Genomic DNA, 24,973 nt, shown 5'->3' on the forward strand with positions numbered 1-24,973 from the left:
CCAAATCTTTCTTGGGGGGCTTGAAGCTTGAGACAAGCAGTAATAAGCACACCATCTTTTGCTTGTGTCACCGTAGTTCGTCCATCACAGAATTCAGGGTCCAGTTTCCAACTTAGCATGCAGTTATTGTTACATGAACCCGCTAAACAAGACTTCAGTGAATAGTGTCTGGTACTCCGCCGAGTCTGGCTTGGCCTGCTTATCTTTGTGGAACTCGTTTGTTTTTTTTTCCAACGAAGTACCTCTATGAAATTAGAGCCATGTTCTACACAGTGCTCTTACATGCACATGTGTATGTACTTCCAGTTGAAGGCTGCATTGCCTACCCCTCAAGCAGAAGAATGCTGGCTGGCAGCCTGGCACTAGGCAAGCCATCTTCTCCACTATTAACGTACCAACCTCCCCCCCCTCTATCCCTCTTCCCATCCATCGCCCATCCATCTCTATCACAAATGACGGTGTCCTGGCCTGGAAGAGTCTTGTGGAATGCCCCCCTCTCCCCAACACTAGTTCCCCCCCCCTGCATTCTTGCTGAGTGGTGGTCCCAGCACGGTTTGTCAATCTGGATCACCCAGTCCACATGGCCGATCAAAGTGGAGAAGAAAAAAAAAAAAAAACAAGGGTCGGAATGTCCTCACTATTCCAAATATTGTGATGGATGAGGGAGATAACTTGCTGCGTTCTTATCCCCTTGCAGTGATGCCACTATCTTCTGTCAAGGGCTCAGAGACTGAGATCTTACTTACCTGCTCCATATTTTCAACATCAAAAGTTTACGCCTGTATTTTGAGCCATTTCTTCCCAAAAATACAAACTCAATAGGAAACTGAAGAGTCAAGACATTATGAGTTGGCACATTAAAGAATGAATAAATAGATTATTTCATTACGAGTAAATAATAATCAATAATCAACACTAAATCAGTAAATTTTTCTTCAATCAGTGTTCACAATGGTAGGGACTTTTTTTTTTTATCCTTTGTTACACGAAGCCTTCTGATGGGATGCATCCTGTGGCTGGGGCAGAGCAAAGTACGTGTACTTTTAAAGACGGTGTTCGTTGGCAAAATGGAGATGGGAGGGACTCTGAAGTTCTAAACATTTTTCTTATTGGGGCAATTACGGCAGAACAGGTGTGGTTCATCTTGAACATTCTCAGATCCTTCTAAGTCCAAGAATTTGTAAGAACTTCGTAAGATTCAGAAAAGAAAGTAGATCCTAGTCCCTCATGGTTGGCATGGGCGCCTGATGCCCCTTGAAACGTGAAGTATAGTATCAAGAATGTGCCGTGTAGGTTTCCTGCACTGTGGAAGATAGTGGCTGATTCAGGAAGATCGGTAGCGAGAATTTCTCCAAAAGTGCAAGTTAATACAGTAATTTGCTCTCAGTTTTGGCGTACATGTAAATACCCCGTAGGAAGGCCTGAGCGATATTTGGTAGGATCTAAATGTGTAGGCTGAACCTGAAATTTCATTTGCGGTTATTTAGCGGGCAGATCACTCCTTGATCCAGAGTGACCTACAGGTGCACACATAAACCATCCCATCTGGACACTTCCTAGGCGCTTTATTACTGGTCTGTCATAAGTGGCCTGCATGTGTAAATAGCCCTGGGATATGTGCCTTGTTAAAAGCAGGTTGACTGGGTCTCTGGACACACCAGCCACATTATTGACACACTGTACCTCTTGTGCTGGCTGGTTAGGTATTTTTGATGACTCCACTGTCACCCATGATATTGGGGGAACAGGATGTCTTTTAGGAAGGTCCTCTTCTCCTACCCTGGTCTCGGTTTCTAGCCTAGTCTTGGTTTCAAGATGTTGTAAGAGTTGAACCTGCCACCATGAGAGGGCGCCCAGTGGCTGCCTGTCTGCCTGTTTCTACATTTTTATAATACATTATGTTATGACGACTGTACGAGAGGCCCACTTGATACGCAGAAACTTCTCCATAGACATAAACCAGCACATACTGGTGTCATTCCATGTACATGTACATGGATCCTACCCATGCATTTCAATTTTGTACTGTGAGAATGTAGATGTGTTTTTCTCCAATTTTTGATATGAAAATGTTAGACTGTTGTCCTTTTTGGAAGAAGATGGTTCTTGCTTTTCCTTATGTGCATTGGTCTTGGGATTTGGTTCTTTTCTTTTTGCTGTTGCGGAGTACAAAATGCCGTAGACCAAGCTTCCGAACTGCTGAGAACGCAGAAAAACATATTTCACGGGTACATTGTAGATTGTAGGTTGCTCACATGAAGTCGGGAGCTAGAAGATAGTCTTGTTAAGTTTTTTCCTGGGTTTTTTTTTTTTATATACTTGGGATACTGAGGCTGATATTTGTACAGTCGGAAATCTACTTCTTCAGGTTATTAAAAGTTATGTCTAGTGCACAGGGGTGAGATTTTTGCTGGATTTCCAGATTTTGGGAAACATAGTCAGCATGTACTGACGTTTCTACTCGGCACAGCATTGCCAGAACCAGAAGTAATATTTTCCAAATTTTCCCAAAATTGGGCAGGGTAATGCTATTGCCCAAGCTTGCATTCTCCCTCTCTGGATTGGCATCAACTCTGACTGGTATCCCAACCAGTCCACATTGATGGGCTATCCCCATCTTAGTACTGGCCACCGTTTACAAAGCAAATAAAGACACCCTTTGAGCTGTCAATAGTGGCCGAACAATCATCCAGGAGGGGCTGTTGGTTTTAGGTAAGGCCCCCTTGTAATTTAGACCCCAGGTGCTAAACTTAGCTGTTTACAGTTACATTCATAGCTGCTGTAAAGAGAGTTTGCTAATCTTTATCATGGAAAGGCCCCCCATGTTGTAGTCAGACTGCTCTTTGGCACAGGTAGGGGCACCAAGCCGTAGACATTTAGCAGTCGAAGAGAAGGCATTTTGTTTCTGTTCCCTGTTGAAGTACTGTCTGGTCATAAAGTCGGTAGCCATGCACAAACGGTAATCACAATACGGGCAATTCACAATAGCGCGCCTGGAAGAGTAGCCAATCACAACGCGCGAAATCTGTCGACCCTTTCCAAATATGCATTGGGTCAACAGATTCCGCGCATTACGATTGGCCAACGCGTTGCAAACTAGTGGAGCCGCACGATGGTGAAAGTTAACATTGTGAGCATTTTACAAGGCAAGGGATCTGCAAAAAATTTTCCCCCTTTTGATCTGATAGGAAAATCAATGAAAAACATTTCGTACATGGTAAAAATCTCTTCCTTCCTATGGAAAAGTTGTTTACATTTTGTGAATGAAGGTGAATACCCTGGGAAGAGAAAACGTGAAGAGAGGTTATGTATGGTTCTGTACTTGAGGATAAAAGCTATAAGCTGCACAAGTTGTATTAGGCTGCGGCGCAGGTTTGATCGCCATTTTGGTGAGAAACCACGCACAGAGGTTTCATCATAAGTTATTGCCTTGACCCCCCCAATTGTAATGGCTTCTTTTTAATTATCGGCAGTCTACTTGTATCACCCGCTGAACAAGAACCAGAACGGCACTGGTGACAATGACAGGGTTGACGACGCACATGTGCATGCCACGGTGAGGCTTATATGCGGTGTCTCTCTGACAGTTTATGAAGTGCCGTTTTACGGTGCTTTGAGGCTTCATATTCCAACCGATGACTGCTCAGTTCATTGCATTCTTTATTTATTTTGTGTTCTCACAACGTGCACTGCCATGTTTTCATGGATGCTGCCAGCTTTTTTTTCTGAAAATGCCCTTAAAAATTGTCTAAAAATTTATGGGGGAGGCATATATTTATATCATATGTACTATGCACCAATATTCATAAATGACATCCATCCATGCATTTACATGTACACACATACATACTTGTTGCCAGGTTACTTAGTATGTATGAAATTTAAACTTTATGGGGACCAAAAACATGACAATTTTTGGTCCCTACAGCCCATGTGAAAGCTGCCCATGTACGTGTACATGTATGTGTGCTGGAACAGCGTGTACATATTTCACTGACACCGAGGCCGAGATTTGTCAGGATTTTTCCTGATTTCAGGATTTTGTTTTCATCAGGAGTTTCCTGATTTCAGGATGTTTCAAACAGTCCCTTTTACAATCTGGAAAATCCCGAGTTTATCACGACAGTGTTTAAATGTATAACAGTTGATGTCGAACACAAGAAATGGGGATTTAGGGGTGCCTTTTTACATCCCACTCTGCTGAGGGGCTGTCAGAACCTGCAGATATCATTTTGTGAGTTTTTCAATTTCCTCTGATCTCACCCTTATGAAATGGAGACATTGGCTTGAAACAGACATTTATCAGACTAATTTGGGTTCCCGATTTGTGTACGTATGATAGACTTCTGGATGTTGAGCAAACCCTGCCCGGATGGTGGTAGAGATGCCCTTGAGCAGGACACCTCTCTGCAGTTGAACTTCTTCCCACAATGCCCCGGTACAAAGTGACCCCTCCATGATGACAAGTTCTTGATGATGCATTGAAATTTTGGGAATCATTCCCAGCAATGTACCGATACCAGCCATAGGGCCATGAAGGAGTGAAATCTAGTCCATTCTGTCCAGACTTTAAACCCGGAAGTTCCCTGTTTTGTTGTGTTTGCAATTTTAATTTTTTTTTCTTAATTTTTTGGGGGAGATGCAGGCAGGGTACCATACATGATTACACACTGGGGCCTGGGTGTGTTTGTGTTTTAAAAACAGCTGCTGGTGTGCACCTAGGAGCATGTGAAAGTACCCATCCAAACCACACTTCTCTCACGCTTGACTGATAGCGCTATGTTGGTATGCCAATTCACAGCGTGTCCTCACTTATGTTTGTAATTACTACGGGGATAATCAACAAATATGCCAGACATTCTACAACGTGGCAATTGCAATTATGTCCCCATGCAATGATGCAGGCCCTCTGTGCACGTTTTCAGACATGGAGGGCCTGTTGTAGATGCATGCCACACCTCTTACATGTTGGCTGGAATCAGCAGACATCTGTAGTCCCTCAGTTTACCCCCAGAAAATCTCACAGTAATGCCCGTTTTATCTTGAATCATCTTATTTTCCATTCTGGAGGAAACCAGTGGTAAATTCTACATGCTTCCATATTTACATTAATATGTACCGTATGTCAAATACCATGCATATGTACTAGTAGGCAAGCCAAACCTTCCTCACTCTTTCCAGATCTTTTTAAAGCCTTCTGGTGGATTTCAAAGGGTTTGGGGAAGATTTTGCAGGATTGAGGAAGGTGTACACCGCGCAGTGTTATTTACGTGGGGCTTGGTGCCTACTCCAGAAGTCCAATTGTAAACACTGCAGTTGGTTTCCTGTATTTACAGTGGTAGGTTTTGGAAGATTTGGGAAGGTTCCCAGCAAAACATTCACACGGATTGGTTCTGTCACCTTTATCATTCACGGGCTACCTGAGACTTCAGAAGACTGTCTACGCCTGCGCCTTTAACAGCACAATGTTTTGTCCTTGGGTGTCCAACATTTTTATCTCGCAGAATTGAGCGGGGATTTTATTCCATGGGAGGCAGCATCAATAAAAAAAAAAAGAGATCACTTGACACTTGTGGCATAATGGGCCGGCAAGGCCCCCTCCACTACACAGCCGCAAATAAAGAGGATCACCCCCAACAATAGAAGGATAAACAGAAGCCTAAGAGGCACCCAGTCACATACAAACTCACTGCCCCTCTCCTGTGATGGGATTTGGGTGGGGTATACACTTGGAAGTCTCTGCCAGTGTTTTGAGGATCGTTTGAAAGCCAATTAGCCAAATACTTTAACGTGAGCCTTACATTTTTGTTTGCTCGGAGCATCCTACAGTGTATCAGCGGTGTTTTCCATACATTGGGAGGTTTTTTTTTTTCAGTTCGTAAGTTTTTTCCTGTGATCAGTTTTAACATTTCCCACTTTAAATGCATGGACCAGTAGTTGTAGGAAGAGTGTTGTCTCCGCAACTGATGCGTTGCCAAGTAACAGAGATCCAGCATGGAAAGCAATTTCCAATTCTTGTAAACAAAGCTGCCGAGGATGAAACCTTCAACATCTACTCTTCTAAGCCCCATTTCTATCAAACCAGTGGAGAACAGCAGAAAAGCTACTTTCTTTGTTCCATGACCTTGATGTTCAATTCTGTGGTGTACATACATGTACATGTACATTGGACTGAAGTTGGCACTTGGTGCTGCCCCCTAAAATGTACACACACTTTTTTTCCCCCAGTTTCCACCAGCCAAAACCTTCAGGTCCCTTCCACTGGTTGGTTTGTCAACCGAAGCAGGGCTTGCAGTAGACTGTTTAGAGCATCTGGAAAGCAAAAACAGATGAACCAGCCAGATCCTGTTCAAGGAGATGATTTGAGAGAGAATAAGGAGAGGAGATTTCCCCTTTAAAACCAGGGGGAGGGGGCCCGGAGGGCATAATAAACCCGGCTGGCCAATTTGTCTGGACACTTCAGGTGTCACACATCTGTGTTACTGGGGGGGGGCCTTGATCACTGAGGAGGAATTTAGTCCTACTCCTTCCTCCCCCTCAAGACTTATCACTGAGCCCTCTCCTCTCTGACCTGATTACTTCCATGGCATACGTTTCACTCTATATTTCAACAACAATAAATTAAAAGTTCTGGGAGATGCCTGATCAGTTGCATGCCTGCACTGTGTGTCCTAACCTTTTTTTTTTCATTGAGTGAAAGTCACTGGTCATCGCATTTGCTTTTCACAATTTATTTACAAGAACGCATTCAGAGAGAAAGTCTGCCATCTACAGATCTGGACACGACCCCTAGACCCCTACGACAGCAGTATCCCATCAGGCTGATTGGGACAAATTCCCAAGGCTGATCTGATTGCATTTAATCTGAACCCAATCATGGGCTGACCAAAAAAAATAATAAAATGGTGATAACTAGTACAGGCAATCCAAATTGTTGACAAGCCAAATTTGAAGGCCTTGAGGTCACTCCTGGTGTACCTTGCATTGGGGTACACCACACCAATTCAAGCTTCCATTGAAAAACAGTGTAAAAATCAACCAAGTCCCTGGGCCAAATGACATGTAAGCCGACAATACTGGGACTACTCAAACGAAAAATGAATTTATCGTCTCGTCCCTCATCTTTCTTTTTCTATTCAATTTTTGGTGGGTTAGATAACTCACGTGATTACATTTTTAGAGATTCACACCAGAGCAAACTCACCTTCTGAAAAGTGACAGTCCTCAAGCCTGCAAGCTTCCCATTTTGAACTATAAGTTCTTCGACTCTGCTCTCAGATGGAAACCCCCCCCCCAAAAAAAACAGGTAGTTGGCTATATTTACACAATCCCTCCATATTTTTTTGGGCCAAATAATCTCCTTTATTTTCAAAAGAAACTTTCATGGCACTTTTCATGTTAATGAGCTTGGCATGAATTATCACTTGAATTAGTGTGATGTAGCCATTGTATGGTACTTTTTCAGTGGCAGGGTATTAAATTATTCAACGGAATGGACTCCTCAAAGTTGTTGCATGGTCATGCATACGTAGTTCAGAAATCGTCAGAATTTGGCCTCTAAGAGGGCTCAAATCTGGTCTGGTCTACTTGACTAGAGCTCAAAACGAGAGATGAGAGTTTACCTGAACAGGAGCTGCACTGAAAAGTAGAGAAATAGTTTCGCAGGTCAAATGGAAAATTTATAGTTGCAAAGATTCAAGGTGTGTTCTTGTGGGATTTGAACCACAAACATGTCAGTCACTTGTGGAGATCTCCTGCTTGTCACCAACTGAAATCATTAGATTAAGCTGGCTTTTTTGGTGAATACCTGTTACCGCTTGGAAAGGTTCAAGCAGGGTAAACTATATGTACAAACATACAATACTGAATAGGACTTGTATTAAGTTACAGATTGGCATTACTGCTCCGGGAACGAGATTCCATCCTTCTTGGCCTAATTTGTCAGTTCGTGTTTCATTTCACATAATTAGGAACCCAAACATTGAATCATCTTGCGTTGCTTATCCTGATATGCCCTAAGTTAAGTTTTTTTCTTATGCTCTTGAAAAAAAATGATGTTCTTAGTTACCCCGTGAGAATCGGTGGATTTATGTGCGTAGATTTCCCTACCATCTGGGTACCCATCCCCTCTAAATCGGTCTCCCCACAATCTGGAAGTAATTCCCGGCTCCCCGATCCATCCAGCCTGGCCAAACCAGAAGGGGTGAGAAAAGAAGAGAGTACAGAGAGGGAAGGGGGGGGGAAGAAACGAACAAGGTGAGAGACTGAGAGAGAAATATGGAATATGACAGGTCTCTGTCGTCACCTCCCACCCCTGGGGCACTGGCAATCGAATCTGTTCAAATCCCGGGGCTTTACACAAAGACTCCCGTGTTTGATCCGCCTGGCCGTTACTCAAAGGGCTGTGGAGGATTTGGAGTAATTGACGTGTGATGACAATATTTTTTTCCCCCTTTTTTCTGGTTTTTTTTCTTCTTCTTTTTTCTTCTCGGCTCTCCCGGTTTGACAGAGCCCGATACATGACAAGGCGGTGAAAAGCTCCAGTCTTTCCTTCTCTTTTTCTTTTTCTTTTTTTCAGTCCAGCTGTAGAAATGTAAACAATAATTCCTTTGTATTGTCTTACGTGCAAATTGCTAATCATGGGCCCATGTGTATGCACCGGGTTTGGTCATGGGTTGTATTTTAACTGCTGCAGAACGAGATTGTTTGTGTGTTCTAGCAGGATGCAGATGGCTTTGTCGTAATTGCGGACCTGCAAACAGAGACGTCCGAGATGTGCAATTTTTTCGGGCCGACAACTTTAACTGCGATACACGAAGTTGCTTTTTTTTTTCATTGCCTTTAATTGTCTGGCATTCGGTGTGCGTCATCCAGGGAGGTCATAAATAAAACCCAAAGTTTACAGATATTTGGTATAAATTTTAATTCTCCAGTGTGCTCCCGTCGTACAAGAAAAAAGTCTCTTTTTTGTGAGCAGCTTTAACCTGTTTTCCATATTACTCCAGATGGTTTGGAAATACAAGCTTCACCTATGCCAGCTTAGATTTTGTGATATATGCTCTGTTTGTGGAAGTTCCCCTTTGTGTCAGCTGTACAGGGGAGTAACCTTTAGCCTGAGTTGCGTGGTCTTTAGCCTGCCTTCCTGCAGGAGTCTGCGTCAAACTTCAAGTTGGAGCAACTTTTTTCAGCGGGGAGATTTCTCGCCGCTTGTTTTCACCGCTGTAGCTGTTCACTTCCTTCACGGTGCAAAGGTTAATTGAAACTTTGGTGTGCTGTCTGCAACACAACACTAAGCATGATGAAAAGTTTACGTCAGAGAGTCTTGCTAAATTTTATAATCCTCATACGTGTAGTTCGTAGCTCTTGACATGAAGGTTACTGAACAAGCAAATCAGTCCTTCCTGCCCGGTTGACAGACCTCGGTCACGGCAAAGTCCCAAATATGAATATTTCGTTGTTTTTTTTTAAATACCTATCCATTGAGAAAGAGTTGATTATTTAAGTGTCCCAGTAAATGTTGGAACAATTTATTTATATCGTTTGAAAATAGCTGGTTTCCTTATGTTTGCAGTCAACTTGGTAGTGAGCTGGACCTGTGTACCAGTCAACACGATGATCAGGATCTGTGTAAAACTTGTCCCTTTTCTTGTTATCCACAACTTTCAGTTTGATCATTTCAAATGCCGTTGACAATTCTGTGGTGATCTTTGCCAAAACCTCCCAAATCTGAGGATCCTTGACCCTGGAAATCCCTCCACAGAATTCTTCCTGATTGATCAGGTGGCTTCTCCAGCTTCACTAACAAAGCCTTCAAGCTTTCAAGTCTCACCCGTTGTCCTCCCTCAACCAGGAAGAAATTTACGGAGGAAAAAAATCATAATTCCCCTGTCGTTGTTGTATCAGACCTTTTCTTTTTCTCAGGCTCACATTGGCCTCCCCCCCTGGCCCCCGAGAATCCTCCATTTGTTAACCCGCTCGTCATTTAGAGTCACCCCCTAGTAAATGTGTCCCTGCTGCCGTAATTGGGTGAGATTTATTGGGCAGCTGCAGTCGCCATATATTAGTTATGACAGGCACGATGCTTTGGCTGCGGTAATTATTGATGAAAGATAACCGCTTCTGTTTTCCAGGTCCCAATTGTGGATTTCTGGTTTCTTTCTTTCTTTCTTTTTTTTTCAGGGTTGTTATTATTGCCGGGGCTTTCTAATTTTAGTGGGGCTGTCATTGCTATCTGGTCTGGTGGATTGTCCGCCGTAGTTAAACTTGTTTTGCTGCAATAAAGAAAATGTTTTAGATTGGAATGCATCGAGGAAACACAAGCTTGACTCTCAAAGAAAAAGAATTAGCTTTATCTGAAGTCAGCGAAATAGGGCACACCTTCATTAAAACTTTAAAAGAGATTTAATGGCAGCCCGGATTTTCCTTTCTAGCTTTTTGTATATTTGAACTCCAACAGAGCAAGCAGATCATCAGTTTCAGGCAAAAACCTAAAATATGGGGGCTTGTATATGGATGATGTGCGTGCACAGTGTGTACATGTGTGTGTCCACTACATTGTATTTTTGGACTGGAAAATTTGTAATCGACTCATGACACAGAAGGAGTGGAAACGTTTTTTGAGTGTTTGGAAGGGTTAAAGTACATGTCACTTTGGCCTAAGGAATGATTTTATTACCTTTGTAACAGGCAAATGGCAAACAAAACAGTGTTGAACACTGGTTGGCTCTTTTCCAATGAGACTTCAAACACTTTTCCATCCTCATGCGGTGACTCTGACTCAAGGGACTGGACTCAGTGTGCTCATTTTCAAAAGTACTCGAGTGCACCTGTGGTTTTGTTCTTAACTCTCTTCTGTTCTTGTACTAGTTGTGTCTAAAATGCACTCAGCCACAACTCTGTTGGAGAGTAAGTTATTTTGAGCGCACAAGTTACATGTACCTGTATGTCGACGTGCACTTGTCGTACGCTTCTGGCATTGGTCCTCTCCCAAGAATTTGAGGGAGGGGTCGTGGACAGAATGGATGGGATAACTTTATTTACTTGTGTAGTTCTATTCAGTTCATATATTCCTGTCTCCATTCACAGGAAGATGCCATGATTATCAATGAGATCAAAGACGACCTGCAGTCAGAGTGCTCCAAGTTTGGAGAGGTCAAGAAAGTCCTCATTTTTGATGTAAGTTTTGGGAGGTGCTCACCGAAGGAAATACTTGTATTGAAGACCGTCCTGGTGATGATCGTAGCTGTGACTGTAGCGAGGATAGTTGAAGTGATGACGATGACAGTTCATGATGATGAAATTAGTGATGCATTTTGACAATGACAGGACAATGGCGACAGTGAGGTAGTTGTCTCCAAGGTGGCAGTCCAAGAGCAGTTTTAGTGGTGATGATAGAAGTGACCGAGATGACAAGAGGTGCTGATGGCAAAGACTGTGACAGTGACAATGACAACTGTGACCACTGAGAGTGGCAACTCTTTACTGTTCCTTCTCTCTTCCTTACAGAGGCATCCTGACGGCGTGGCATCCGTCAAATTCAAGGATGTAGAAAGTGCCGATAAATGCGTGGAGAGCCTTAACGGCAGGTAGGAAAGCCGTAACAACAGACCCCATTTAGCTCAAGAATAACTTGACATCATATTCATGTATGCTCCTGACTTGAATTGGTGCAGTTCTCTGTCCATACAAGAGGCTGTCATCTCTACCGTTCCTTTGCTTTCAGGATACGCACCAATTTTTAGTAATATTATCAGGCAACGCAAGCTTGACCGGGAAAAAAGAAGGGTGTCTGAAACACGTACATGTACTGCACAATCAACTCAAGGCATCAGGTGACAGTGACACTGCCGGGAACGCAATTTGCAGTTGGACCTTCTTTAGCGTGTTCCAAAGCTTTTTCTGTCTCGAAAGTAAAAGGAATACTAAGGCTGTTTTCCAATACTCAAATTCGTCTCCGTCTCAGGCTTCGTGTAGGAAATCAATCCTCGATTGTGGGCCTGAAGCATTTAACTTAAATAGAAGTACTTTAATGTTTGGCTCTTTTGCATCTGACTTGATGTTTTGTGGCACTATCAGACTTACTATTGCACTTACAACCTCAAAGTCAGGAAGTAAAAACAGTTGAAGCCCAAGACGAGTATTGGAAAACGGCCTAAAATAAATTAATGTCGACCATGCGGAAAACACCAGTCCTCTATGGCAGCCTTTTTTACTGCACTTTTTATTTGATCTCTCAGCAAATCTGTCCTAATGCTCGACTCGCATTACATGTAATTCAGTTTCATAGCCGTTCACACTGTGAAAGTTGGGGCGTAGTTCACACTTTCACTTTCAGATTCGGATGCAGATCCCAATAAGGCAGTGTCTCATGTCTGCCAACTCCATGTGGAAGTAATATCAGAATGAAGACCAATTCAGGGGCCAGCTCTGAAATGTTGGATTTTTGAAAATACCGTAACATGCTGCCATCTTTGAAAAGAGCTGCTATCGTGCTGTTGCATTCTCTCTTGTTTTCTGTTCTTTCTGAAGGTGGTTCGCAAAGAGACAACTGCATTGTGAGCTCTGGGACGGCGTGACGGACTATAAGATCGAAGAGACGGACAAGGAGAGAGAAGAACGTATCAAGAAGTGGGAGAACTTCCTGGAGGACGACGCCAAGACGAGGGAGCCCGGGAGCAGCGAGAAGCAGGACACCGGGCAGGAGAAGACAGGACCCCAGGAGAGCAATATCACTCAGCGCACCGCTGCCGACAGGTCCACAGACAAAGAGGCCAGAAGCGATGCAAGACAGAACACCAAACCTGTTGATGCAACTTGATGGCTGATGGAGGGAGTTGTGACAAAGTTTTCACTGGAAGCACATGCAGGTATTGTTTATAGTCACAGCTTTGTAAAACCCCAAAGTCTCATCCTTCACAGCCATTTATTTTGTTTTGTTTTGTTTCGGTGGGAAAGCCATCCATTAAATGTCCTGAATATTGTTTCAATTAGCAATCTGGTCGTCAATCTTCCCGTGATATACTGGTTGAGACACCAAGAGAGATTTCGCTTGGGGGAGGGGGGAGCCAGCCATGTGGCAGGCGGAGGGCCAGCTTGTGTTTCTTGTAGATGGCAGAGAGCAACCTGTAAATTCTCCCCAGGTCAGACTTGGGGGGTTTCGTAAACTGTTTGGATCGGCCGTTTTAGATTTCATGGGCGCCCCGAGCAAGTTCCTTGGAGGTTTCCATGGGGGTGGGAGAAAAATTTATAAGGGGGGGGGGAGCAGAGTTGGACGTCAAAGGAAAGGGGCCAGTGGCACATATGTGGTCAATCAGTGCGGGGTGCGACTTCCGGTCGAGGGTCAGTGGTAAAGTCTGGCCTTTTTGTCTCCTTTCTTTCAACGTTTCTGACCCCATTTGTCATCACTCTCTGCTTTGCTGGTTGTATTTTTTGTACTGCCTTCTCTCATGACAACAGAAGAGATGGTCAGAGATGTGAGCGCCCGCAAATTTGTGGGTCGATTTACGATCATCGATCGCTTGGGCCCCACCACCACTACCCCCAGGTTATTGTGTCAAGGTAACGTATGTGGGATTGGTCAGATGTTTGCCAGCACATTTGTTTGATTGTCTTGAAAGGGATGCAGCTCTGTGTCCATAAGATTTCCTGCAGATATGACAACTATGGGTTGCTTGGCCAGCATCTGAGGCAGGTCTTGACGTCTTTCCTTTAAGCAAAGTGGTGTAGAATTGTACAGCAGATTAACACCTGTCACTGCTCCCCTAAGTGGGTATTGATCTCTTGCAAGGTATTATGATAAGGTACATGTAATGATTATAAGGTGCTAGAAGCAGTGCAGGTATTAATATGCCACTGATTCACGTTGTTCATGTACACTGACATATCCTTGTAACTAACAATTGCCGTTGTAACCACGGATTACTGGAGCAAATCGAAGCTACATGTAACTAGATTGATTATTGGAACTCGCAGTCCGTGTACATACTGTACATGTGAAGTTGTCAGTGTGTGCTTCTTTTCATTAGAATAATGAGATTAACCATTGCATTATATCTTGTATCAACCCCCCACAGACTAAGGATCAGGGTTCCAATTCATTACATCAAATGATAGTCCCTAGGGAGGTACTGGTATTGGGTACCAGACAGGCCTACATAAGGTTGATGTAAATCAGTAGCCTATCCGGGTTAATTTGACATCTTGGGGCAGGGGGGGGTCCTCTTGCACCAAGTGCCAATCACAGCATTCCTGGTCGGCAACCCCAAGCCCTACCGCTGTCAGGAATGGACTAAGTTTCCTGGTTGTAGGCATGCATTCAGGACTACTCACAGATTCCAGCTCCCACAGTCTCACAGAATGAAGTGGTAACTTGTCAGGCACTTGATCTCAGTTTGAGCCGGCACGGGTTTATTCGTCCTGCCAGATCACTCCCACATCTTTCATTCCTCGGCGTTGTACACGTACACCCCTCAACGATAATTGTGCCTCTGATACTGGTGTGTCAGAAAGTACAGGTATATATCACTCTTTGCATCAGGGGTGGGATTTCTCGGGGTCCTTCCTGATTACGGGATTTTTTTGGGGGGGGGGCTCTAAAATCAGAGGTTTAATTATTATTTGTTTTCCATTTCGCACAAGAAGACCAAGTGCACGATTCACACAGCGCCATTTGGAGAGAACTTGTGCCATCGTGGCTAAGGAAAACGTCATATCAGCTGTTCAAAGTCAAAGGAATTTTATTGTGCCCGCTGGAATCCCTTCGCTCGTTGTTTGTTTGAGATCTCTCAATCTCATCCTTGCTTGCATGATCATTCTTTAACCTTTATTAATCTCAGTCTCTCTTTTTTTTTGCGGAATCAAAATGTAAATCAATAAAACTTAGCAAACAATTTTGTACATTAAAGTACTCTCCCAACTATCAGCATTGTTCAGTTCTGAACTGAACTGTTCTGAAAAAGCCTTGTCCAGTTTCAATATTTGTACATGTGAGAGCAACAGCGACGGAACGGTTTTAAAAGTGGGGGGGGGAAGCCCCGGTCATTAAACTGAAAAGAATAAAACTATGAAGTTGCAAGGTACCTTTTCAACTGGTAGTAAGTAAGCCTATAAAGTGGGGGCAAAATAACTACTTTGTCAAAGGTGGGGGGGGATGGCCCACAGGCCCCCCCCTTCCTGCCACCGGTGTGTGAGAGGTACCATTCATGGTACTTTTCTTCACTAAATTGAAGAGATGGTCTCTTTTTAGGGTTTTTGTTCATAACCTAGGCTCCCTTTTTTCATAATGAACTCTCACGTGGACTTTCACTTTTTTCCCAGCCTTTCCCTCGACTATAAAAACCCTGGACAAAACTCCCCAAATTTAAAACTCATGTCACATCAACCATGTCAGCCGGCTTCTCGCTCTGAGCACAGTCCGAAGACTTTTTTATGTCAGCCGTCATCCAACCTCGCCTTCCAAAGATGACACCAAGGGTATAAATTATTGTCCCTCGCATCTGTCTGGCTGGTAGGAAAAATCTCAGGCCGACATGGGACTCCCCGGGCCAAGGGCTGGTCGGGCACCGGTGAAGTGTGAGCTGTTTTCCCAGTCTCTTGTATGGTGCCTTGAGATTGATTTGATGCCACTTCTGGGATCTCCCTGTTCTCTCTGTGAACGCCGAGTGCTCCAGTTTTGTTCTGGTGCAGTTGGTCTTATTAATCGACAGCGTGCAGGTCATGTACATGTAGCAGTGTAAAAAAAAACCCCAAAACTGGGGGCCTACATTCTTAAGAACAAACAGACCAACTTTGTGAGAAATCGTACCAAGAAAGCCCAATTTCTCATCCAGGAAATTTAATGAAGTATGCAGACGTACTCACAGCACTTGGAGCAAAGTCTTGGTTAGTTTAATATTGATCATTGGACTTTGAGTGAGCTAATTGTTTTTCAGTGTGTGGTATTATTTTGGTCGTGCTTTTCACCACTCAGAAGCGCAAGGTTTACAGCAGGACAGAATGAACATAGTTTCAGGAAAAAAGCCTGAGAGCACTTAACTTGTTAAACAATAAAAGTTCCATGTGGAGAAATGCGCACTTCTTGTAAAACAGTAGTAGCTCACTTTCCAGCTCACTAAATCCAGAAACATTCTTGCCCTGACCTTCAGACACTTAAAATGCTTTGAAAGGTTCTGGATGGGAAGTTGAAGGTGTAAACTTCTGAAGTACGTGGCCCTGATGTTCAGGAGAGTTGAGTTTATGGTTTCCCCGGAGGAAAGGCCAATATGAGTACACAGTGTACAGATATTTATGTGAATGTAGGATGCTGTATAACCTTATACCAGTGCTTATCTCATAATATGTGCCTAGTTGGTGGTATTGCTTTATACTGGGGTTAATTTTTTGGGGGAAAAGTTGTGCAGAGTAGCCATGACTACATCATAAAATCTTTCAGTTTTCAGTTTGTGAAGGACTTGGGAGAGACAGGTGCAGTTTGATAGAGGAAAAAGGGAGGCTGATGAATGTGTTCTGGTCCAGTCCACAGCATCCGTGTCTTCTGTGAGGGTCCTTGGAATCTATGTCCTCAGCACTTGAGTCCTCAGAATCTGAGTCCTCAGAGTTGTAATTGGAGTCCTTTGAAATGAATGCAGTCTCTTTTTCCAACCCTCGCACCCTTTTTTCCTAAAGCCAAACTTTTGGGGATTTCTGAACTTTTTTAAAGATCTGTGAAATAAAAGAAAGTCTTCCAATAGCAACATCGCTGCACAAGTTTTACCCTTCTGCATAATATGCTCCACATTTAAAGAGGATGTGAGTTTGAGTTATTCCCTGCTTATTTGGACAACTGCATTTTCAGCCTGCCCAAGGGTTTACCTGACTCCTGTTGTAGAGAAATTGCATGTAACAAATCTCAGTGTGGAGACTGGCATTTACCCCATGCCAAATGTCCTGTTCAGACAATCCTAGTGAGGCATGCTACATCTTTAACATCAGCGCATTACGTTTTGTTTACGGCCGACCTATCAAGCACTTCCTGGCAGTTTCCAGGGCTAAATATGGAAGATTTATAACCGAAAAGGTGTCAAAATGCCTGGAATGCGCCACTCACTTGTACCGTACCTAAACAGTTGACCTGTGGGGCTAGTTGGAGGAGAGGTTTTCAAATAAACACGGCGGCCCTGCAAATTACCCGGCGCTGAAGCCAAGCAGGCACTGAATGAAATTTGCTGCTTTGATTAGGGGGCCGAACTTGACGCCTGGCTTGGCTGAGTTATGAGTGGCATTGTGACTTGAATTGAGGCTACACTGTACTCAGTTTTGGAGAGAGTGTAAACCCACAGCGTGTTTGTGTCTTTTCTTAAAAAGACAGGCAAGTAAACAGAGTAACATCGAAGATCAGCTGTGATTGAGTTAATCTGAACTCTGCTACAAGTTGTCCTGTCTCAAGTCAGTCCACAAGCCATTGAAAGACGGATTGTAACCAAGGCATTCCTTTCAATCATTGGCACTGCCAATCCCTGTAAACTGTGAATCAACTTTTAGTTTGACTTGATGAAAACTGTTGAGAAAAATCTTGGTGTTTGGTAGCAATTTTTTCTCCTAACCATTTGGTAAATTTTAATAGTGAACATTTTGGGAACTGGTCGAGGGCATTTTCCAGAAATTTACATTTTGTCTCTAACAACTTTAATATGTAGATCATCTGCTCCTCCAAATTATTTGTACAGACATGCATGCCTGAAATTAACTTCTTCCACGAATTGATGGCTTTGTGGCTTTCTTTTTTTCTTCCAGAAGGTTAAATTTAGGAATGGCTTGATGCATACACAAACTCAGGCTATGGTGATTGACGGCATAAGTGTAATTGTCACTGAAGAAACACATAAACATGTTTCTGTGTATTACACATCCATCTCGGAGCACATCTCCCACACGCATCTGGCCAGTCCATCATTGGACTGTGTGCTCTAGTAGATGAATCTGGAGCCTTCAGGAAGTCTCTTACAGCGAAGTTCCGGTCTTCACATCTATTTTGTTAACGTCCAAATAAGTTTGGATCACACCAGCTGGTGTGCTGCATCCAAAGGTGCATGTTGGAGAAAAACAATTTTGTCTGATTCTCCGTTTCTGTTCAATTTGTCTCTTGCAAAGAAACTAGCTTTAACTCTGTGAAGGTTGCTTTGTAAAGTTTTCTCCTCCTTGTTTTAAGTGTTACATTTTAAATTTAGAATGGTCGAGAAACTTTGGCTTGAGTTTCTGGGTGCCTCGTATAATTTTACTACCCCTGATTGTCAAGCTAAGAAACTCCTTCCTTACTCATAAGTTCATAATGTAAAGTGATGTAGAAGGGATAGTGGGAACTTACAATGTCACATGAATATCAAATGTGCGGAATCGCCATGGTGATGAGGTATAAGAAAAATTAATTGTTCTGATTATGTACATGTCGAAATCAACGCAGACAGCATAATTTATGTCCTGAGCTTTACCGCTTTAGTGTCGGCGTCATTTGTTTGAAGGCTATGCTCCAATTCTGGTCTCATTTTTTAGGCTAGATTACTTTGATTCATGTTGCCAGACGGTCATGAGCGTCTCTGGCCAATTGGACAGGGGGTTAACTTACACTCCCCAGCAGGCCCAATCAGATGGCACTTTTAATCTACGTCAATTCATGGCCGGTAACCCTAAAACAGATCGTTCTAGGGGGCCTCGTAAAAGCGGCTTCCAGTTCCCCTGAGCTTACAGTGTTCTCAGCAGCACCCCTGCCTCCCCCCCCCATGCAAACGCGTACACATACACACCCCCACAACTACTCACACAAAAGTCTGTCTGGGCCACTGCAACGGTTGCGTAAATCAAACGATTAGAACTGGTTTCGGCTGAGCTGCACGTGTGCTGTGGCTATAAATTACCCAAAGCTGATGAATAAAACCCCCCCTTAAGTCCCGCTGTGCAGCGCGCCGCCGTCAGTCGGCTTGGTTTGGGCAGGGGAATCTCTGAGTTATATACCACGGTAGGCTGTTCGGTATGCGACCTCCGGGCTCCAGTGGCATCGAAAAAGTTTCCCCGATTGCTCAGATTTTCTCTTCCCGGTGATGAGATGGGAAGAATTTAATTCCTGATTGGAAAACGATCATTTGATACTCAGGGAAATCAGGCCGCCACCACCGATGGGTATCTTTTTGTCCTGAGCTACATATTCTTGTATAGTTTGGGAAGTAGTGTTCACCATCCTGTGAAAGGCTAAGTGTTTTATGCCCTTAGATGAAAAGTTATGCAGGAGTGATAGGGGTTTGTAAATGACAACACATCATTGGGGTCAATGGAAACCTTGCATTGGTGTCTAGCCCAGTTTTGCCTTCAAAGTCTTGTCTGTGTATTTCAGTGGTGGTTTGATAAAACAAACAAACAAACAACCCAACAAACAAACAATGAAGCCAGGTAAAATTTGTCAGAGATCGTAATTTATGAGTAGGTTGTTCCCAAGATGCAATACAGACTTTTGAAGGAATTGTGTTGGTAAGTGTGTGTGGCTGCTTCGTCGGGATGATTTGTGTGTGGAGGGGCCTACAGATGCTTGCCTTGTCTCCACTTCTGGGTAGGTCCCTCTACCTTGCCAAGGGAGGGAGGTACACAGTTGGGTAACACTTGGGCTTGGTGAAAAAGTCTTAGTCGGACCTGTCTTGTTTTAAGTTTTATTCAAACAAAACATGCTTTCGGCATCTCAACTCAAACATTATCCTGAAGAATTCTATCAAGAGCAAAGGCTGCGTGTTTGAGAATCCTCATGACAGCCAAAAAACCAAAAAAAATCACCCCCTCCAAAAAAAAACATAAAGTTGTGTATGCCCCTGAGCCCTGTCAACTTGGTAAATAGGGTATCTCTTTGTTTCACGATAAGCATTAGCCTGGACTGAGGGGGGCTGAATGTGGCTTCAATTTGGATAGTTACATGTATGTACATGAAAAGGTCCTGGTATTTTTTGTCCTTGATCTTTTACAAGGACTGGGCTTTTGTTAAATTCAGGTACCTCTCCCAGCCATCCTGTTCCCCGCACCAGGATTTATGAACAAAACTGTTTCTTGGCGGTGGCAACCAAAGAAAGGGAAACAGCCCCCCTCGGAAACAGGTGCGGGCAGTCCGATGAAGGAAGCCACTCCAAACAAGGCCCGTAAATCAGAGGAACCTGGAGCACTCTGGGGGCCCTAGAGCATCAACTGCAGCCAGGCCAATTTGGAAGGAGAGAGTTGGGGAGATGGCCAATTCCAAAACCGCTTTGTTTACCTCAAACCGAAGTTGGCAAATGAAACTTCTCATAAATCACACCCCTGAGGCTTTGTAAATAAAATTACACCAAAGCATTTAATAACTGAATGTATTGGGGGTAATGAGGTAAGATGGCCATGTTACAGCTGTTGTTTTACTTCATGGACTCAGACAGGTGTCCGAAGGAGAGAAGAACACCTCTTTTTCACCCGTATTGGGCTGAATCAAGCTTTTTTCTGGTCTTTGAAAAGTGCATCGTTGACGAGCAAATCATTGAAAAATAAAATGTTGTGGCTGAAAAGTGGGTGTGTTCACATTTATAAGAGTGAAATTATTTAGGGCGAAAAATCACAGGGACACAAACATAACAACTCCAGGGGTTGGATTCGGACCAGCAGTGTGTGGAACCTCCTACAGTTCCACTGGCAGCTCTTCACTACTCAAAGAGCGGCAGGGTATACCAATTAAGCTTCCACAGAGGTCAATGCTTAAATGATATTGGAAATACCAATCCAAATGTAGCCAATCAGTCTCTCCACCCTTCCCTGGTCTAATTTTCTAATCTCACCCATCAAGGTGACGTTAATAATGTCAGATGCCTCATATGATGTGGCCCAGCACAAGTGTACTTGATCCTAATAACGTGGAGTTAATTGAAAATGTTTGGACTTGCTGCTGTGCGCCTCGCCATTAATTTAGCATTAATGTGACAGAAGTGCCATTCTCTATTGGCATCAGGCTGTGTCAACTCTGGATGTTGTCCATGTTCTGGAGGAACGTGGAGCCTGGGTGTTACAGTGCAGAAGCTCCTCTGCTTGAGGTGTTTCCCAAATCTCAACTTTGTCGTTTGGCTTCATGCTTCAGTTTTGTGACCTTTATCCCCTGAGCCAAAACCCTCCTGCTCAACATATCCCCATTTCCTGCAGTGGGAACGTCAAGTTGTCTGTTTTCTTCTCGTTACAACAGTGAACATATTAAAGAACTCAATTAAAGAACTGGACAGAAAGATAAGGCAACATTTGGAAGACATTCTTTGAATGAGTCTCCTGTTGAGAGTGTCCAGCTTTAAGATTCATGACAAATTTCCCTATGTTTTCTTTTCTCCTGACTTCAAAAGGGGGGTGAACGGAACATCCTGCCCATGTGAGATACCTTTCACGGTGTGACATTGGCAGTGGACTTACAGGGGACCAGTGAAGATGAGGTCACACTGCTTATACAGACTGTGCTGAAGACAGGCCCCTTTCATCGGCAGCATAAGATGATATACCTCAGGTCTGTTGGTCTGTCATCCAGGTCATTTGAGGTCGGGTTTTATATAGGTTAATCTTCAGTGAGGCCATTGAAAGTTAACTCCCCCCCCCCATCTGATGTAAAGTAGACAGTGTGTCTAAATTTCTAAGGAGACCGTTTCATGGTGAGTTATTGTAGATCTTCAACTCAAGGTTACTTATGGTCAATTTAGGGTCAACTTGAAGTCAGTCTGTGGTTATCTTTATATGCTACTGATTATCCTAACCAACATCAAGCATCTCTGTATGATGCGATTCGAAAGGTTTAATCTGTGCATACAATGCAAAAACACTGTGGAGATATTTTCTTTACCATGGGTAATATTATGTTACTTGTATCATTGTGAGGTTGTTAAAAAACATCAGATATCCATTTATCACGGCATGGACCGCAGGTTTCAGTTGACAGAGTTTGAATTTTAACATTGGAAAGAAAGCTTGAAAAGTTTCAGTGCGAACCTTGTCTTTTGAGATTTTCAGTGGAAAGATTTAGAACAGTGCCAATTAATGTCTTGAACCTGAGTAAAACATTTTTTATTTGTACATTTCATGATCTCTTATGTTTCCAAGGAACTTGTTTAGAAATTGCTTTTTTCTTTTGGATTTTAGTTTTGATGCACAGGTGAACCGTGCAGTGTATTGGTACTCTTAGGTCAGTCTTTAAAAGTATATTGAATAAATTTCTCATTTAGTGAGTGAGTATTACAAGGCTATAAACCATGCGTTGTCATTTTCACACTTTATAAAAACCTGTTGCTGCCGGTAATTGAAATAAAATCTGAGATGAGTGAATTTTTGTCATCTTTGTTTTTTCCTTATAAGTTTTGTGGAGATACGGCATTTTTTTCTTATTTTATTTGGCATTATTTTCAAAGATAGTAAGGGCATTTATATTGGGCAGTTCCGCGCATCACAAAACCCATGTTCATTGAACGACAGCAAACAAGATGGTTAAAGAGTGCTTCTGATTTTAAAATGCATTTCAGCTATGAACCTATTCTAGATTTGGATGAGATAATTTTCCATTTCACAATTTCACCTACATGTATCTCCACATCACAACCTAAAAATGTTAAAACGCAGAAAAAGCGCATTGTATGTAGGATTTTGCAAGCAGGCTCTTCCATTTTGGAGGGGTTGGTATGCTATGAGCAACATGGGGGATGTCCCAGAGTCTGGAAACTCTTCAACTTCGTGTGAAAGTTCTTCAAGACTTTCAGCAAAATATCACCTGTCGCACCAAGAAATCCTCAACAAGGTAAAGTGAATCATCAACATTTACTGGTTCCTTCCACCACCTTCCCCGTCAAACGAAAAGCGCGCAGACGACATTTTTATCAAACCTGCGAAAGGTTTTGAAACTGCCGCGCAAAAATGGAATTGGTACCTGTAATCTATGTCGTAAGTCTGAAGTGGTGATGACTAAGGGACCTGACGGGGTTGGTGTAGTTGACCTCGCACTTCTTGATTATCACCCCTAAAGGCAGGCAAAAAACTGGTAAGTACGGAAGTTTCCCCACGTTTGACTGAATGTGTATATAGATTTGAAGATTTTAGTCGGTAGTCGGCAACGTGTAAGTCGCTTCCGCAGTAGGCTAAGCAAATCAGTACAATTTCATTCTGCCACAAGTCGTGCCTTGTCCGTCAACACTGGCAACATTCGCCCATAATATATAACTTGCAAGTGCTCTGTTTTTTTGTGATGTCTCGGTGCTCAGCCAAGTAGGATGCCTAATCAGGAGTGCATTGTCCGTCTCGACAGGAATTTGGGCCGTGAGAATCAACGTGCCCTTTAATTATCGTACAGCCAAATGAACACCGCATCATTAGGGGTTTTGCTTAATGGAAAACAGGCTGGGCTGCCGCGTGCATAGCCCGTTATGTGCCGCGTGCATTATGATTCCTCAAAATCCCATCCTGTGGTTTTTGTTCAGTTATCTTGTAAGGCATGAAATATGAGTTGGCAATTATTAGCGTTGCGCATCCAGGGCTCAATTTCCCCCATTTAAAAGAAAATTCAAAGTATACTCTGTAATAAACAAAAATTTGATAGATATCGTACACAAAAAGAAATATTTGTATTAAAAACAGACTGAGGAATCTTCACCGAGTAGCTTTGTAGGCCTATAATTCAATATTTGGCTAACTTAAAATCAAGCCGGCATAACCTTATCCAGGCTGTTTTACCAACACAAGAAAATTATGCAAAAGCTATCAGACTGTTCTCTGTGTGCGTCGTACTTGTTACTTGTTGGATGTCTTGTTTACTGTCCATTAAGGACCATTTTAAAGGTGCACATCGCCGAACTTTACTCGGCCGATTATAAAAACATCGAATCATCAGCTGTCCGAGTGGGAGTGAAATCTTTTAAGCAAGCAAGAGGCACTGAAGCCATGATGACACCAACCAAACAAGCCCGTCGGCCTCGGACAGGTTTTGTGAATAACACGCTTGTATAGTTTCATGCTGGTAGCGTACCGCATTGGTACAAGTCTTGTATCATTAACATTACCGGGGTTGTAAAGATGTCTTTTGTGTCGAGAATTTTCTCGATTTCGAAGTTTGAATTCGTAAGCCATCCTAGTCTGAATTTTCCCTTCGAGATTGTAGTACATAAGCCTACAGTCTCACGGAATCGTCCGTTACGGTGGCTTTGCCCAGTTCTTAATTATGTAGCATAGTGAAAAGCGCGTCAGTCTATATTGGTTATTGATTGGCAGTTCTTGATTAATGATATTATTTTGATGCTTGGTGAATCGGTTGACAAAAATGCTAGGAAAATTTGGCATGCAAGCGCAGAATCTAAATTTGTACATTATGCCAATAATGTACTAGATGTCCAGCTCATTTAAACGAAACACGAGGGTGTCATTCGTATTTACTGATCTAATTAGGAAACCATATTTATTCAGCTAAAAGTGTTTAATGGCTCATCGACTTGCTTAGTTGACAATTTTTACATCACCAGCCATCACCAGGCGAAAGGGGTACACTTTGATGTCGGTTGGTGTTAAGAGGTGTATTTACCTGTAATGTTGGCCAAACAATCCGCCGAGGCGGCGGATAATGGTGTTTCTTGTCGAGAAACCCTATCACCGTGTCGCCAACTCGACTGGAAAAGGAAACCTTTACTGGACTGTAACTGACGGATCTTCGCGTTGATAAGGATATTATCATGAACATTGTTTCCCCTTTGATGTGTGTTTTTGTCGCAAGGACCCTGGCGTTTTCGTAAATGCCACCAGGTTGATCACGATAAAATTGAAACCACTAACCATCGGAAAGACGGAACAAGAAGGACGGATGTGTAATTTGGCTAGCGCGATATTGTGGGGAGACCTAACCAGGCGCGCCGGCACAAAATGTAGGGTGAAGTTGGCTCATGAAAATGGCTCCTCTCTTGAACACACTCCCCGTGCTGTAGCAATATGTACTAAG

At 43.1% G+C, this 24,973-nt stretch overlaps 1 protein-coding gene across 3 annotated transcripts in view; it reads left to right on the plus strand.

Moving 5' to 3' along the window:
• The window catches only part of LOC110984489 (17S U2 SnRNP complex component HTATSF1-like), a 33,841-nt gene extending 11,515 nt beyond the window's left edge, over window positions 1–22,326 (plus strand). For 2 of the 3 annotated variants that reach the window (XM_022244723.2, XM_022244725.2), the window contains exons 7-10: window positions 11,086–11,175; window positions 11,506–11,585; window positions 12,529–12,866; window positions 21,360–22,326. In XM_022244723.2, coding sequence (XP_022100415.2) covers window positions 11,086–11,175; window positions 11,506–11,585; window positions 12,529–12,817 — 459 coding nt within the window. In that variant the 3' untranslated portion in view covers window positions 12,818–12,866; window positions 21,360–22,326. The remainder of the gene's footprint in view (window positions 1–11,085; window positions 11,176–11,505; window positions 11,586–12,528; window positions 12,867–21,359) is intronic. The other variant, XM_022244724.2, reaches the window with a different exon arrangement.
• The last annotated feature ends 2,647 nt before the right edge of the window (window positions 22,327–24,973 follow it).

Source organism: Acanthaster planci, linkage group LG15 (genome assembly GCF_054643075.1).
Source record: "Acanthaster planci isolate LZ-2023a linkage group LG15, COTS_SCS, whole genome shotgun sequence".
Taxonomy (NCBI): Eukaryota; Metazoa; Echinodermata; class Asteroidea; order Valvatida; family Acanthasteridae; genus Acanthaster; species Acanthaster planci.